This window comes from Tyto alba, unplaced genomic scaffold, assembly GCF_018691265.1.
Source record: "Tyto alba isolate M040663 unplaced genomic scaffold, T.alba_DEE_v4.0 Super-Scaffold_21, whole genome shotgun sequence".
Classification (NCBI taxonomy): domain Eukaryota; kingdom Metazoa; phylum Chordata; class Aves; order Strigiformes; family Tytonidae; genus Tyto; species Tyto alba.
In genome coordinates this window covers 9,488,103-9,505,101 of record NW_024881295.1, presented here as the reverse complement: position 1 = coordinate 9,505,101, position 16,999 = coordinate 9,488,103, and the positions used below count along the sequence as shown (strand labels likewise).

Below are 16,999 nucleotides of genomic sequence, written 5' to 3'. Positions count from 1 at the left end.
CTGGGCAATAAGGGGATAGAGAGGAGTGCAAGAAATAATTAGACACTTACAGAGTACAGACTATGTCAATTCTCTCCAAAACTGGCAGCTCTGCCTCTGCTTTAACATTACATATTCCTGTCACACATTTACGATCATTAAAAAGTGCATGGAGTACAAAAGTCCAGCACCACAGGCAGCAGGGAAAAACTGTACACTTGCAATTAAAAATCCCTATATTTCCAACTGATTTTATGATAAAGTCAGATGTGGCTTAAGAAGACTAGTCTCCAGAAATACAGGATATCCAATATATAATAATCATATATAGTAATACTCGCTACTGATAATTAATTTAATCTTTCTTGCCTTGACTCTTGTCAAGTCCCTGATACAAAACTATGTAAGGCAGATAGTTTCTTTTGTACCAGTGTTACTTTCTACCTTACCACATTGTTCCTAAGACACCACGTTATCTTTAAAACATGTCGGAAATTGAAATCATGTCAGCTTCTGCTACTATCCTAGAGCCAACATTTTAATACCATACTATTAGTTCTACATTTAATACTAATATGGTAGCAGTACCTCTTCTGCAAAGTCAGTTTTCTTGTCAAGCATTTCTCGTAATGTCTGAAGAATTTTAATGCAGAGCTTTTCTTCTTTCTCCATTAGCTTCTTTGTGTGATTTATCAACCTTAAAGTAAAATATTAAATCTTAAGGAGCATTGCACATTGTTGCTAAGACATACTACAATTTCTGTATGCAAAAATTGCCTGTCACTGTATTTCTCCTCAAGGAAAGGAAATAAAAGTAGACAAGAGAAATCATAATTAAAAAGGAAATGGGACTTTCAAGGTGGTGTGAATTTTTTGTGTCAATTGGCATATCTTACTGCCCATACAGAAGGCAGAATTCTACATCCACTTTTTATGAGTCCTTCCAGATTAAGATCCAAACTTGCTATTTCATCCTTTCTTTATTTAAAGGTAACTTATTTTAACGTTTATTTAAAGGTAAGCAATGCTCACCATGAATCTTGCAAACTTTCAAAGCTGCAACCTTTACACCTTCAAACTTCTATGATGGTTGTATTTATTATATAATTAGCAAATGGCATCCAGCCAAAAGGATCCCCGAAAGCCTTACATGGAAGTGTTCAGAAACGTAGACATTTGGATGAAACATAATCACTGTTTACATTCACAAAACAACTTTACAAGACTGTTTGTTTCAAGCCAGAAAAGAAGATACATTTCTGACTCCAACTACGATTGCAATGGGAGTTTGAGTTTTAGTCAGCTTAAGCCAATCCCAGGAGCAGCCTTTCTATCTCTGTGCAGAGCAGGTCTTTGCACTGGGAGAAACATTTGTGAAAAGAGAAGGGGACGGGAAATCTGGAGGCCTTGGATAGGTTTGCTTCCGTCAGTACCAGTGCTGGCTTATGGTAGACAGAACAGTGTTCATCAAATTATGGCCTAGGATCAGCATACGGCAAAGGCACCGCGGCCACTGATTTACACTGAAAGATGGCATCGTTAATGACAAACAGTCACCAAAAACAGGGTTGGGAGGGCTGACACTGCATCATCTAGACCAGCACTCCATACCCCAACAGAACTGATTATATTTAGATCCCTGCTAAGTTAGAATCATAGAATCATTTAGGTTGGAAAAGACCTTTAAGATCATTGAGTCCAACTATAAACCTAACACTGCCAGGTACACCACTAAACCATATCCCTAAGTGCCACAGCTACACGTTTTTTAAATACCTCCAGGGATTAGAGTGCTAATGCTGTCCTGGACTTAGTGGAGACACCAAGCAGGACTCTCCCACTGTCATATTCACCAATTTCATGAGCTATGAGTCCAAAACAATGCAGCTCTTAGGTCTGCAGTGCTAACAATATTGTCAGAGAAGTACATCTTTATCTCGGGATTTCTGCATAGCTCTGCAAAGCATTCCTTTGCCATGGAAGCTAATGAAATAAAATAGAAAACTGTTTATTGCATTACATGGGCCACGTCCAGCAGTCAGACTTGATTTGATACTGACTTTGAACAGCAGTTTGGACAGAGGGCATGGAATGGGACAAGCTCAAAATTTAGATTAATTTTTCCAAACATATGAAGTATATTGTTACAAAGCTACCTCTGCAGAATATGCAAAAAGCCAAGGAATCAGGAGAGCTGCCAAATGTGTTCATTTCCCCCAAGTTACCTATATTTAAACTAGAGTTTCTCAAGGGCAGGGAGGGCATCTCTCTTGAGAACTAATAAAAAAATTGCAAGACTCAATTCTAATGCACAGACTGCAAATAAAACATCTAATAATTCAAGACCAGGTAGGGGTGGTGAAACGTATTTTTAAAAGAGCTGCTGGAAGTTTAAAATAAAAATCAAAAGATCTATTTGCTGTAGCAAAAAAAAAACCTCAAACAAGCAAAAAAAAAAAAAAAAAAACCAACAAAAACCCACTAGCCCTGAGCACCCGGCCTCATTATGACTTCTTGAAAATTCTACCATGGAAAGTCTAAGTTTCTGCTGTAGATTTGGAGAAACTTAATAGCAAAAGTAGCCAATTAAGAAAAGAGAAGTAGGTTGAGCCTGCCACAATTTTAACAAGCTACTAGCATCCCATTTCTAGGCAGACAAGGCAAGCAACCTCTCTACTCCTCTCCAGACTCCTAAACTGCTGAGAAACATAAAACATGCAGCAAAAGACCCCAGTTTAAGTTTTCAGTATGAACTCAGACACCTACATGCTTAAGTCACTGCTGAAAATCAGAGTTAAATGCTGATGAAAAATTTAACTCCCTGCCATCTTTTCCAAAGAAGCAAACGGGCCTCTCCTTACACCACTTACTTGGACATGAAAGCACCACATCTTATTCTGGCATCGCTCCCCTCGGGAAAAAGAAGTTCTGGACTGTGCAGCACATCAACCAGCACTGAGAATTCAGCTTGCATCATGGGAGTGAACTGCTGCTCCAAGGAGGACACTACGTCCTAGGGAAGAAAGAAGAACAATGACATTCATAACTACAAGAAAACTAGAAGAACATGGCTCTGGAGTTGCACAGTACTGTGCTATAGTCAGCTGCGACAGCCCTTGTTAACCCAGGTGACAGCAAAGCAACCTCAAGCCTTTCTTCACCCACTCCTCAAGCAGGGCAAGGGGGAGAAGGTGCCCATTACTATCTACCTTGCTGGCCTCTTTCAAATTTCTCCTCTACAGTAATGCCCACAAAGCACCCGGCAACAGGCAGGATGATGGTGTGCTGGAAAAGCACTGCTTGTCATACGTGGTGTTAGTGTATCACCTGAGGTCTCTCTTCCTTTAGGGCTCCTCCACTTGCCTGGGTCCTGCTGTTTTCTTAGTCCATAAACTCATGTAATTTAACCACTACATGCACAACGTGATCTCGATCTTATAGGCAGTCTCCAGTGACACAAATCTGACATAAAGGCTCCTAAATCCTCCAGTACCAACTCTGCAGCCAGAACAGGACATGTGACCACGAAAAGGCAGAAAGAAGATCCTTCTCTGCAGACCCCTTTGAGGAAAAGAACATACTTCTCTACTGACGTCAGTAGGAGCCGAGTTCAGATCATGGATCAAAAGGCCCTGCCTGTTGGCTTTGCTTTGAATAGACACTAGAGAAAAGCTGAGGCCTCTGCTCCCCCCACCTGGAAGTGCGAAGGTCACTCTAATCCAGCACTAAAAATGCAGTGAGTCTCATCTCTGGTGTTTTCCACATCTGGCACATATTAGGTAAATGCACTACCGCACGTACTGCCCAAGCTATTTGCTGGTTTTGTACCTGTAGTTTTTCTATTATATTCCTGTAATCCCAGGCAGGCCCACCAAGGGCTTCTTTAAAACGAGGTCCGCTGCGGGCTGACATTCTCCACCCCATGGCTGCCCTCTGCACCATGTTAGAGTGACTCTTCATGAACAAGGTGTTGACCTGGCTGTCCAAATCCACTGGAATTGCAATCCCACGGTTCTTCGCTTTAATAGGAAGAAAAAAGAAGACAATTGCAGTGGCAAAAACTTGAAAATCTTATGAAGATCATGGCATGCAAAATCCTGATACTCTTAAAGTTAAGGGGCAGGGGGAATCTCACTTCAACAGATTTTAAAAATGAGGACCAAAAACCTAAACTGATAGAAATCACCTGTAATCTAGTTAAAGAAAGAAAGCTATAGCAATTTAAATGAGATGAGGATCTTTTACAGTATATATTTTCATAGGTACGGGTGTTTCTTTTTTAAAACAATATTTTTTTTTTTTTACTAACTTAAGAAAAAATCAGATCCAGAGGTATTAATAACAAAACCAGCATGCATTATTATTTCAACAGCTAGTTTTACTCTATTCAGAAGTGAAAAAATTCTTCTTTCTAGTGGACATACGCACATTTAGCCAATTTATCCCAAGTGCTATTTGTTGCTTTTCTGTGTAATTCTCTTGCAAAGACCTTGAGAAACCAAGTGCATACAAATTAAATTTGAAAAAGACTGTCTCCTTTTCTCTGTCCTTTCAGTTTCCTATAGAGCCAGGGTTGTTAAAGCATGGGGTTCCTGGGTACCGCTGCAGTATAACCGGTGTTAATAAACATGTGATAGTTTAGCTGATAGTTAAACAAATTTAATCAATATTTAAAAAAAAAAAAACCAAAAAAACAATTATTTTTTTAGACCTGAGGGGCAGGAAGTGACAATAGAGAGAATACTGGAGAAAAAAAACCTGAGGAAAGACTTGCACAAATTCTTACAGGACATCCACAGTTAAAACTACTATTGCATCCTGAACTGTCGTTTGAAAAGAAAGTTTGAAAGACAGTGTTAGAAGGTATCTGCCCTCTCCTGCACAAAAATCTTTGTGTTAGCTGCATCTCTCCATTCCACTGGAGATCACAGTGACATTCTTCTATGGCTTAGTATAAGTTGTCTGAAATTCAACAAATGAACAAGAGATCGATGCAGCAATATCTGTTTGAAAGGTTAGGTCACATTCCAGTGATTAGGCTTTGTATTCTACGTCATTTCACTTAATTTGCATGGCACAGTTTATGTTTAATAACAACTTAGAAGGAAAATGGAGAAGCCGTTCCAGTTCATTTGCAATAATGACTAATAATGACTAATTTTTTGGTTTTCCTTATAGAAACAAGGTGAACTTTTAAAAAAGCATTAGCCCGTATTACAGTTCTGCACAACATTTCTCTGAGGCACTTCCCTGTCATTCTGCACTAACATGCACACTTTCCACAGTAGCGGAAGACATCAGAAATACTCCACCCCTCCCTCCTGGTTCTTAAAACATATACAGCTTTAAGCACTGAACTTGTGAAGTCAACAGATGCCCTTCTTTCCTAAGCAGCCTATGCATCAAACCCCACAGGAGTACGTGCAAGCAGAGAGTCAGGCATACAGCTCTGATGAATGAAGGCTCGTGTGCTGCCAAGCACAGTGAGTCACAGATCCCAGGCAGAAACTTGCTCTTCCCCTGAATACTATATTGTAACGGCAGCATTTATTATAAACCTAAATTTGGCTGTGACACCTCAACCCCCAATCTCACAGACTACGGCGAGAGTGCTCTGTCACACGTGTCCTCATCCCTCTAACAGCTCCCAGGGGTGCCGGGCACGCTCCTCCCTTCCCACTGCAAGGGTGTATCCTGATGCAGGACCAGGGCCTCCACCTGCACATTAGGCTGTTTAACTGGGATGGAAGAGAGATCTCTTATTCTGTTTCTGGTAGGCACTTTCTTTTAAAAAGTTTGCCATGTGGAATAAAAAAAAAAGTTTTCTTAGGTCAAGATGGGAAGACATATTGCTCCACAACCATACACAAATCAGCAGCAGCAGATGTACAGCAGTTTCCACACTGGCAATTGACTTCTCTTTTCCACTCTCCATTTGTTTTGAAGGCAAGGTTCCTGATTATCATGAGGAAAATACCATGTATGGCTGACCATTATTTCTAATGATTGTTTTTCCATATTATTTGACTGGGTTATTTTTCAAAACACATTTGCCCTGTTGCTGCTTACTTTCTTACAGAAGTCCATTAAAGTTCTGCCAGTGTGGGCAGGGTGCTGCAGCCTATTAATCCAATTTATTGTGTCCTAATGTCAATCACTGGAATGTTATTGGACAATGCTCACTTCTCAATTAAGTGGTATGTATGCAGAATCCTGATGTATCCAAGAATAAATTTAGCAATGGGGAGCAGGCTGTTCAGATGAAAACCCAGACTTCTGCAGTCCTATGGATGCCATTTGAAGTTAACAACTTCCATCAGTGTCTGAGGAGCAGTCAAGGACTACGATTGTTCAAAGAGTCGCAGTTAATTAAAACTATCACAAAGAAAAACAGAGAGGGAGAAAAAAAAATACTCCTTTGTTTTGAACAGTTCTTATATGTATAATTCCATTTGTAATTAAGATTTGTATTGGTTGTCAAAGGGCACTGTTGAAGTCTCGGCTATAAACAAAGCCTTTGTCTTCTTACTTCTTTGCAGCTTGTAGAAAGTTTATCTTTCATTTGTTTCACATTTCATTATTTAAAACAACATGAAACGTATTTTTACATTTTGGAAAGCTGATGAACAAATGTGAACATAAATATTTATTTTTAATTTAGGTGTTGTAGGCTGCTTTCCTCTTCAAAATGTGTCAATCTCCCTTAAAGTATGAACATAAAATATTTAAAAGCATGTTTATTTTTGTTCCACTTAGAAATACTTTTGGACGGCACTCAAACTTGAAAAGTAGGGTTAGAGCTGGTAGACAAAAGAGCCAGGAGGGGGTAGAATTCTGTCTTTCATCTGATTAGTGAACTTTGAAAAAAAGCATGCCACGTGGCTGTATGTAAACTGGTACCATAGGAAACAAGCAGAATACTTACTAGGATGGACTACAACATGTCTTCAACTAAAGAAAATTCTGCCCAGTTCCTACCTCGGGCACCCTGCACAGGGCTAATTACACACCCTAAGTACATTACACCACTTTGCCAATGTCAGAGGAAACACAATTTGCTGGGGAATCCTTTGCACAACTAACTCTCAGTCAGCTGCTCGCAATTATGCTATCAGCAGTAGCCACACCACAGTTGAGCCATGCCAAGCAAGCAAATGGTACCCGCGGAAACGGTAAGCAACGCAGTGCTGCAAATTCAGCCAGGTCACAATAAAATGTTCTGCTCTGTACTGGATGGTCCTGTGTGTATCCAGTGCACCAGCAGCTTTTCTCTCCTTTACTGTTTAAATGATGAAAAAGTACTTTGAGACAGGGACTCAAAAGAAAAGGGCAACATTAATGTCAAGAATCAAGTAGCTAAAAATCAAGCCGCTCTCTACGAGTGAGCTAGACTCCACCGAAGACCCAAGAGCATAGTCCAACTGCTAACAGAGGGCTGAAATGGGCTGAGATGTATTTTGTTAAATTGCCTGCACGTAGTTCTCTTCACAGAAGCACAGAAATTTGAAGTAAAAGGACCTATTTCAGGAATGCTTGCTGAAGCACTGTCCTTTCACTATACTGCCTGCCTGAGTCTTAGGACCAATTTAGTACCGAGGATTTCCAGGAAATGGCCCTTGCCTGTAATTTTCCTTGGAAGCCCATTCTTCAGAGTAATCTGTCTTGCCATAAGGAAGCCCGCCATTTTCTCCCTGTTATTCTCACCTAGAGCTCCCTAATTATAAATTTCACTCTCTTAGTTTCTGTAGTACATACAAAATACAACAGTATTTAGTGGTTTCACAGCTACTTAGTACACTTTGCACTACCCTAAGCCATCCCTGGTGTAGGTTTTCTGGGAGACACGCAGGTGTTTCACCCCTTAGAGCACCTCAAGGAGGAGCATGACAGGCAATTCGGGTCACGAAAAAGCCACAGCTGTACCTGGCTGCGAAGCTTTTACTCTCCTTGCTGTTTATGCCCCTCTGGTAGTTGCAGACAGCTATATCATGTCCTCCCACACTTCCCAGTTGTCACTTAACGGAGCGATGCATATTTAGTTCAATTAATTTTGCTCCATAAATCAGTCCCTCCAGCTCCTTAATCATTTACTGACTGCTTAACAAATGCATTTGGATGGAGAGACACTAATGCTAGCAACAGCAACACTTTTTGAGGGAAATAAAAGCTTTGTGTAGACAAGATGCAAGCCTGCCAATCTTGTACCCCTCACTTGGATGTTTTTTTCCAACAGAAAATCTACGCTAAAATATTTATCAGTCTGTAAAAAGATCATCATTGAATTTTTCTTGCAATTAGGGAAACACAAACAGTTAAAATAGAATAAAATATGTGCTTCATCTGAAATGTATTCTTCTTGCTGTCAAAAAAGTAACAACAGGATAATTATTTTATTTGAACTAAAAATTGAAAACTAAGATCTAGCTTTTTATAAAATAGAAAAAAGATTTTAAAACTCAAATGGGAAGTGAAATAAAGTATTTTTAGGCCTGAAAAAACTGTTCTAGAGAAGTTCATCTGTACGGACAGTAGAATACGCACAGTAATTCCAAAGAAGCAATAAAATGTAACCTAGATTTTATGGTTAATGTTTCCTGTTTGTAATTTGTCAGAGAAAAGGAAAGGGCTTTAGAGGATGTAAAAGCATGGTCAAGAATCACCATAGGAGAATTTTTTTGATTCTGTACAAAGGGGAATTGATGAGCTGAAACTAGGGAATAAATATTCAACTAGAAAGGACTTCATTACTCCTTCAGACCATCTGCTCTCTGTTACAGTAAACCCATGTTCTTTAATATCTTTGAAAAATGTATCAAGCCCCATTTAAAATGAAGCTAGCTTTTCTGCCATCCCTTCTCCCTCCATTTTCTCTTGTCCCATTGACCAAGGACATCCTTCCAAAGTTTGTTCCGAACCTCTGATTTACAATCTAAATGTATGTAGGTTATTTACAACCTAGCGTAATTCATGCCTAGTTGTTTTTAGGTCAGAACTGTCCTCTAGTGTAAATGTCTCTTCTTCGTGACTATTTATCTTCCTAAGTACTTCTAAAGAGCAACAACACAGGCCTTTGTTTTGTGAGGCAAAACGTGGAGCTTCTGTAGTCTCTTCTTGTAATAGGGTTCTCCTTTCCCCTGACCATCACAGTAGTGCTTCCTCTGTACCTCTTCCAATTTTGAACTTATAAAATAGCAATCTTACAGGATTCACCTCCAATTTTGTAGGATGGAAACAAGGATTGTCCTTTTGATTCTCCTGCACAGCGTCCTAGAGTATAATCTGATAATGACTAATGTAATTTGGCTTGCTAACAGATCTTTTTTTAAAGGGTCTGCCAAGACAAATAGTCTAACAAAATGCAGGTTCCTATCTGCCACTGTTTACTCATCTGGGAAATTCCAATTATTTCATTATTGTTGGTAACAGCATGGCCAAACACATACTACATCCTTGGGATACACACACAGTATCAGAAGGAAGATGCAATTTGTAAAATCATAAGGGAGAAAGCTTATGGATACTGCAGAGACAAGAGTATCATACAACTAGATTCGCCCTTGTAACAGAAAAGAAAACATGCTCGGGGGTGAAGATATAAGAATCACCACTTAACTATGAAGCAAAGACAGTTCTTTTCAAGGGTGCTGAAAGACTGGTCAGCCCTGGGAGAAAGCCCCTGCTCCAATACAATTTAAGATATACAATCCAGATCTTCAACTGTGAGAACAGGTGATATTCCCCAATTTTACTATACAGAAAGCCAGTAGATGGTTTAAACTGCTAACTTTGAGACTGGCCTCCACCCTTCTGAATATTGCAAAGATTGTAAAACGCAGGAACTGAAAGTCCTTTGATAACAAATTCACTTGAAATAAATTAAACTGTTAGATATCATAGTTCCTCTGTTTTCACAAAGATCCGGGGACCTTTTAAACATTTTTTCATTTTAGTTATTTTACCAGTGAGGTGGAAGCTGTTTTGATCATTTTTTTTGACTGTATTTTCAAGCAAAAGTTCAATCCTATGTAATAACAGAGAAAAAGCAAAAGTGATACATGTATAATGTGTTAATTCTCATTACTGTGATAATCTGCTTCAGAAATCCATACGAACAAGACACATTAATATACATATATTATTTTGTAAGCATTTCTGTTCTTACCAGGTGGCCTAATGTTTACTGGGCAATAAAAACCTGATGCATGTTGGTATCTGTGTATTCCAAATCTCTTGGAGCCACAGAGGGGTCTGCTGAAGAAGAGAAGCAAGCCTCTGCTTCTTGCTGAACTGGAGGCAGACAACTGCCCGGAGACAAAACAGCAAGTGAAGCCTGAAAAGCTTATGAAGTTTTTCCCTAGTGGTCAAATGGAGTTGAAGTACTAGGGTTATAAGAAATTAGCTTCTGCAACATATCCTTTTGCTGACCTGGAAGATAATGCACATTCTTACGGTGCTTATAAGAAGACGGATGTAATGATCTTAAGGTCTTGAGGCAATACTCACATCCATCTGCCAGCAAAAAACTACTAAGCACTGAGCAGAATGTATGTTGCTTAAACTTGCTCTGAAATGGGTCGTTTAAAAGTGCATTATTATATGGATCTTTGATATCTTGGGAAATCTGTGTATGATCTTTCTTCCTCCTGAGATTTGTTTTTAAATCCAGGGCCATGACACCAAAAAAAAAAATCATGATTGTTCTTCCAACTCTATACTACACTTATTTTCCATCAAAAGTCTTTGGTCCCTGCTGTAATTCTGTCCAATACTCTATCTCTCTGATATAGGCAAAATCCTTCTAGAGGTTTGTTTTGTGTTTTTTTTTTTTAAACCGTGCTGTGAAACATGAACGCCCTAACTTTAAAGCTCTCAGACCCTCAAGTCAAAAAAAAAAAAATAAGAAGGCAGAAGGGTGCTTACAGATGCCTAGCCAAAAATCCAAACCTAGTTCACGTACACAGCCAGCAAAAGAGGGAAGAAAGAGCTGCCCTGTTTGTATTATGGAAGAAACCTCTGCCTCCTCAAAGAGAAGCACCATTTTGTGCAGTAGAACACCCAGTAGAGAAAGGCAGCAGGCATGCACTGTAATTGCAAACAGGCCTTGATTTTAAAAGCTTCTGGTACCCCCAGCTGGGGCAGTTTTTCCAAAGCATTGACCAGAGCAGAGCAGGCCTACTCAATTAGCCCAAGCAAGACATGTTTGGCACCATGCCTGAAACTACTGAGTATCACCCATGGTTAAAATTTCCACTAGCCAGCCAAACTTTTGCACAAGGGTGCTTGTTAAAAACTCTGCTTCCACATCTTCTCCGGCTAACTTGCTCTTTGGGGGAATGCCCCTCACCTGTTCCCTTATACTCCCTTTCTGCACTGTCACAATAAAACACCAAATAAAAATGCGTGGCAATTTTCTAACCCAACACAATACAACTTTACCATGCTTGATATTGATATCAGTGATGTATTCTTAAACAGCCTCCCTGCCCTGCCCTGCCCTGTCACGGCTGTGGGGAAGGCCCAGAGGAGGACACGGGGAGATGCCCTTGACCAGCAGCCCAGCTCCTGAGGGTGCCTGAGGCACGGCTGGGGTCCCGTGGGTGGGAAGCCAGAGCAGCAAGAAAGTTGGACCCACAGGACAGCACGAGAGCGTGTTTATAAAAAAACCCACCACAACTGTAAGCCACCTCCATAAAACAGAAAAAGGAACGAAAGAAAAGACTACAGCGGAGGTAGAAATGAAATTCACCAAATAGGGAACAAAGTCGCCTATCTGAAGAAAACTCCAGACATCCGCCATGCCTTCCACTCGGGGTCCCCCAGGAACAAGGGGCACACAGAAGACTACCCACCCACGACCACCAGCCCGCCCGCATGCTGGCGTACCTGGCCAGGCAGGTGGGTCTGCCAGCCCACCAAGGCGACCCACGCTCTCCCCGGGGGGGACGGGTTCAGCTTGGCTGCCTCGGCCCTGTGCTCGGGTGCCTCCAAATACCCTCACCTCGGCGAGATAACACAGCGACCTCTCCGAGCTAGAACTTGATTTTGGGAGTCGCTCTACAGAAACGAAGACACCGAGCTGTCTAGAAGCACAAATAGGGCATGCTCAGTCTCGAAAATACGCTCACCTGCCCTACTTCTTCCTCCTTTACCCAGACTCCCAAAGGAAGTAATTTATTGATGACTCTTTCCAGAACTGCCAGAGAAGAGCAGGGACAGAAGTGTTAAACACACAAGCAAGGATTTGTAGGGCTAGAGCTTTATTTGAGACTGTAGTGGCTGTAGCACAAAGGAAATAAAACGTCTTCAACTTCCAAAGTTCTCTTGCCAGATGGATCCGTAATTAAATCATTTGCACAACAAATAAAACAACTGAAGGTTGCTAAGTTTTCAGGTAACTGCTTATTCTCATTCACACAAAAAGTTAATGAGATGTTTTGGCTAAAATGTTAAATGATACTCCTGTAATGCTATTCCAAAATCTTAATTTAGAGTCGACTGTTAGAATGCCACAGATGCTGCAGATGGTTAAGCGACCCTCTCAGATTGTTTTATCATTATTTATTAAAACTTTTTAAAAATTGCATCAACAGTAGAATTTAGCCAGTTTCTATACATCTCTGCCTCTACTCAGTTTTCATTCACACTGAGCAGAACCTTATTCTACAAGTAATCAGAATGACTGACTTTTAGAAACTATATTGAATAATCCCTTTTCTGTCATGGCAGAAGACTTTAAAATTGTATTCACAGAAATTTAACCTAAGAATGAACTTTTGCCAGTCTTAGCTACACACTGGTGAAGAATCTTTTTACTTTAGCATAAGAAGTTTTAAAACTTCCATTTTAATATGGTTTTTGAATTTAAGCATGTAACTTATTAGCTGCCCTGAGGACCAAATTTGGTCTTGGTGCCAGTGCAAGGCAATATTCCCCTGACAAGGCTGACTGTGTAACAGCAGTAAATGAGAGGGCCTGATGGTGAGGAGTAAGCAGAGAAGCTACGGAGTGGCACAACTGTGGCTTCCATCCCCAATTCCCTGATGGGACAAAACCTGAACAAGCCCAGGACTGTGACTGAAAATAAGGAATGCATCTCCCAGGAACTGAGGGGAAAAATGATGAGTGTTCTCCAATGCACAATTGCTGTGCATCGCTTCTTACAACAGCTTGTGCAAACATAGCTCAGCACAACTAGAAATGCCCAGGTTTTCTCATAGCTTATGTTGTGTTTTAGTATCGTAACTTGCTTGAGGTCAAGTTCAACCATGGCTCACTTCACAAACTACTCTCTGACCCACAGGTTTCATCTAACCCCATCTGATGGGACAGATTTGAATGGGTTATAAAAGGAGGAAGAATTTAGCCTTAGAAGGTTGGATTTCTGATATCACCACTGTCACAATTTTAGGATGGTAGAGTCAAATTAAAAACTGTTCAACCTCAAGTAAGTCTGATCTTAAAACACAGGGAATAATAATGAAAGTAAAACCAGGAACCTACCCACTTCAGCCAAAGTCTTGATACATGACTCCACTGAGGCTTTCTGTGTTGGGTTTGGCCAAGTACAGTTGTAAATTCTAAAAGCAGACTGCAGCAGCTGAATAAAAACAGGCTGATGTGTCTGAAAATAAAAAGATAAACATGGAATTTTACCCTTTAGAATCTCCTCGCAACTGCTCTAGGGTTTGACACAACATAAACCACATGCAAGGGGGTTTTAGCTTGTAGACTCAAGTTACAACTCCATTAAATTCTCTTTGCTCTTCAGGACTGGAGGGAACGGAAATCAATGGCGCACCTCTAAAAAGGCCAAATCATGCAATTTTTCCTCAGATCTCCACTGATATCAACCAAACACAGTATAGAGCAGAAAGACAGAGGAGTCCTCTCAGTTCTCAGGTACATGTCCCTTCTGTCATAGGACACAGCATTTTTCTAATACAAATACAAAGATAGACCATTGTTCTGCAAGGATACTTCCCTCCAATGAATTCACAAGAGCCAGGAGGAAATCTGACCATACTGAGCTGTCTACTGGTTCAGAACTGTAAGTGATAAAAATTAAGAGTAACTGTTTTAAAGAGGAATTAAGCTGCTAGCTAGTGGCACGAAAGGGAACAGAGAAATTAAAGGAGGATGTAAAGATGCAGCATTCCTATCTTGGTAGCAGAAGGTATCTCATTAGCAGTCTGAATTACATATTTGTCTGTGTCTCTTTTCCTTACCTGGAGGCTGGTGCTGTTATCTGAAAATGGTGAATTGAAGAAGCCACTCACAATGTTCATCACAGGCTCAGTGACATATTTCTCCAGAGATGTGTCTGCATGTTTGCGATCCGTGGTTGTGTTACAAACCTACAAGGAAGAAGGAGGAAACAATGAAATACAGTTCTTTTAAATAAACAAGCTTTATTATTTTGTATGTATTACAACACATGTTGTATTTCTTCTTAATACAAAGCCAAATTATGTATACACAATCGATCAGAGATAACTATCTTAGAGTTCAAGCTGTATTTCTGACAGTTTATCTTTCTTCTTGGAGGTCCATGTTGCCTTTTGAATTACCCTTCTCTTCCGAACTAGCTCTTTCTGGTAGTTGTCTATTCTTTCCCACACCATGAGAAAAGATCCCTCTAAATCAGCACACTGCATGCCACTTACACATTTAGACAGATTCAAGAAGAAAATGGGCCTTTCCTCCCATTGTGGGGCTGCTTGGGAGAGGCTTTAGAGACAGATGAGACATAAACACCTTAGGTTAGAAAGATTTCGTGTAACGTTTAACTTCTCTTTACAATCAATCACCACAAATGGGTGGAGAAGGTGAAGCTCATTTGCAGGAAAAATGTTAAAAAAAGAGGGAAAGGAAAGAAATAGCATAGTCAATACCAACAGACTTTAGGATTGTAAACTGTAAGACAGGCAGCATTACTTAGGAAAGCCACATGGGGAAAATATGAAAGACAAGCTAAAAACAATGAAAGAAGAAAATGGATGGTATTGGGACAACTCTGGAGCACAGAAGGATGATTAAATGGTGGGAGGATGTGGGAAGATTTGTACAAAAGATTCCTCAAGACACCCTTTGGTACAACACTAAAAGTTTGTTGCTGCATAAAGATGTCATGCTTAAAGAAAGGAAAAAAATAGTGGGGTGGATTGCATTGTTCAGTATTTAATTTATTTTCAACATTTGTGAACATCTATAGAGAGTCATGTTGAATTTGCACGTCAGCGTAAACAGTACTAAAAGGAGTCTGCAGAGAGCCAAACACGGCGAGAAAGGCAAGACTGGACAAATAAGGAGTACAGACTATAGTCATACCACCTCTGCAGCAGCCTTTAAATAGGCAGTTCTAGTCCTGTTTAACAAGAAATGAAAGGCAAAGCTGTTCTCTCTTTCACCTATGCAAGGCACAGACTACTATAATGTTCTAGGGAATCTATGCAAAAGCAGAATTTATTTTGTATATAGACTTCTGGGCTAGTCTTCTCATTGCTATCTGAGCATTTAACATACAATCATGAACCTGAGTGGTACATACTTACCGTTACCTTGCTTTATGGATGGGGAACTGAAGTCCAGAGAAGCAGAGTGAATTGCTTAACATCACAGAGAAAAGGAAAAGTTGGTGACAGAATCAGAAAGATAATCCACAGCACCTGAATCTCACAGAGGACAAACATGCTCTCTAATTGCACATTGCCACTGTCACACTCGGACACTACAAGACAGCAATTTCACCAGGAGTGTTTTAAGGAAGGTTACTGACGTGACATCCAAAAGCACCCGTGTGCAGGGGAAGATAGAGCTCATGGGAATGCAAAAGCATTTTGAGTATAACACACAAGCATTGTCATATGGTAGGCAGAGGAATAACCAAAGATAACTTGAGACCTACAGAAATGAGGCATCTTGAAGAGCTTTGCTTGTCTGCTTTTCTAAAATGTGTCAGATAAACAAGTCATGCCCCCACATAGTGCATTTTTTATCACCCCAGGAAAGGAAAGATTTTGGCCAGAGAAGCAACAGTGGCTAAACTGAAATAGCAAACTCTTCAGGCCTTCAGTTTGGGAAAAAGTATGATACCACCACCCCCCCCCCAGTCCTCATGGAGGTAACAGATTCAGTTAATAATCAAACTTTAAAAAAAAAAAAAATAATAATCCTAGAAGTAAAAACCTCCTGAAGTTCTTCTGCTTTTAATTAATCTGCATGCCAATTTTGGCTGGAACCAGTAGCTCTGAGGCTCAGCACTTGCGATCCCAATGGGAAGACAGGGAGCTGTGCAGTGCTAGCACGGTGAATTTGGAAATCGCCAAAACAAAATTCCAAAACGCTTTTAAGTTTTTTCCTTTGCTTGCCTGAACAGCAGAGCCATATGGGGGGGATGTCACTCTGCTCCAACACCGGTCTGAAAAATTCCCAGCACAGAAGGAATTTGGAAATGCTCTCATTTGTTCTTACCCCTCTGCCCTTTGGGGACTGAAAGATGTTTCCCCATGGAAGAAAAAACCTGAAATGCATGAAATGGAGATGAGGATTGAGAAAGCAGTGTTTAAAAACCCCTTAAGAGGCTTTGGGACTGAAACTCACATGAATAATACTTCAAATATTCTGCGGAGAAAGCCAGGATGGCTTTACAGCTGTCAGATCCTGGCTCTTTCTTTAATCCTGCTCAGACTACAGCTGCTGACTTACAGGCTGGGCCACACGCAGGAAAGGGAAGCCTTTCCTTCAGCAGCACCCACTTTCCTCAGTGCAACGTTTCAAGTCATACATGGGAGAAAGTAGGTTGGCAGAAACTGTAGAAACAGGGTGTCTTTGAAAGTGCGACTGCTTTTGGCAAACTGAATTTATACATGAATCCACCTCATGCCTGCTTTGCTATGTATCATGTTGTTGAAAGAGAATGACAGTTGGGGACTAAATATTTCCTTCCTTCGTTCCAGAAACAGATAAAAAAAAATTGGCCACTTTTTTTTTTTTTATAAAAAAGGAAGGAATCCAGCCTGAG

The 16,999-nt window shown here is 40.4% G+C and overlaps 1 protein-coding gene across 1 annotated transcript in view; it reads right to left on the bottom strand.

The window, feature by feature from the left end:
• ITPR2 (inositol 1,4,5-trisphosphate receptor type 2) overlaps positions 1-16,999 on the bottom strand; it is a 272,128-nt gene that overhangs the window by 123,654 nt on the left and 131,475 nt on the right. Inside the window, 5 exon segments of the mRNA XM_042795147.1 lie at positions 568-676; positions 2,850-2,992; positions 3,808-3,998; positions 13,480-13,600; positions 14,205-14,333. Of these exon segments, the coding sequence (XP_042651081.1) occupies positions 568-676; positions 2,850-2,992; positions 3,808-3,998; positions 13,480-13,600; positions 14,205-14,333 (693 nt within the window).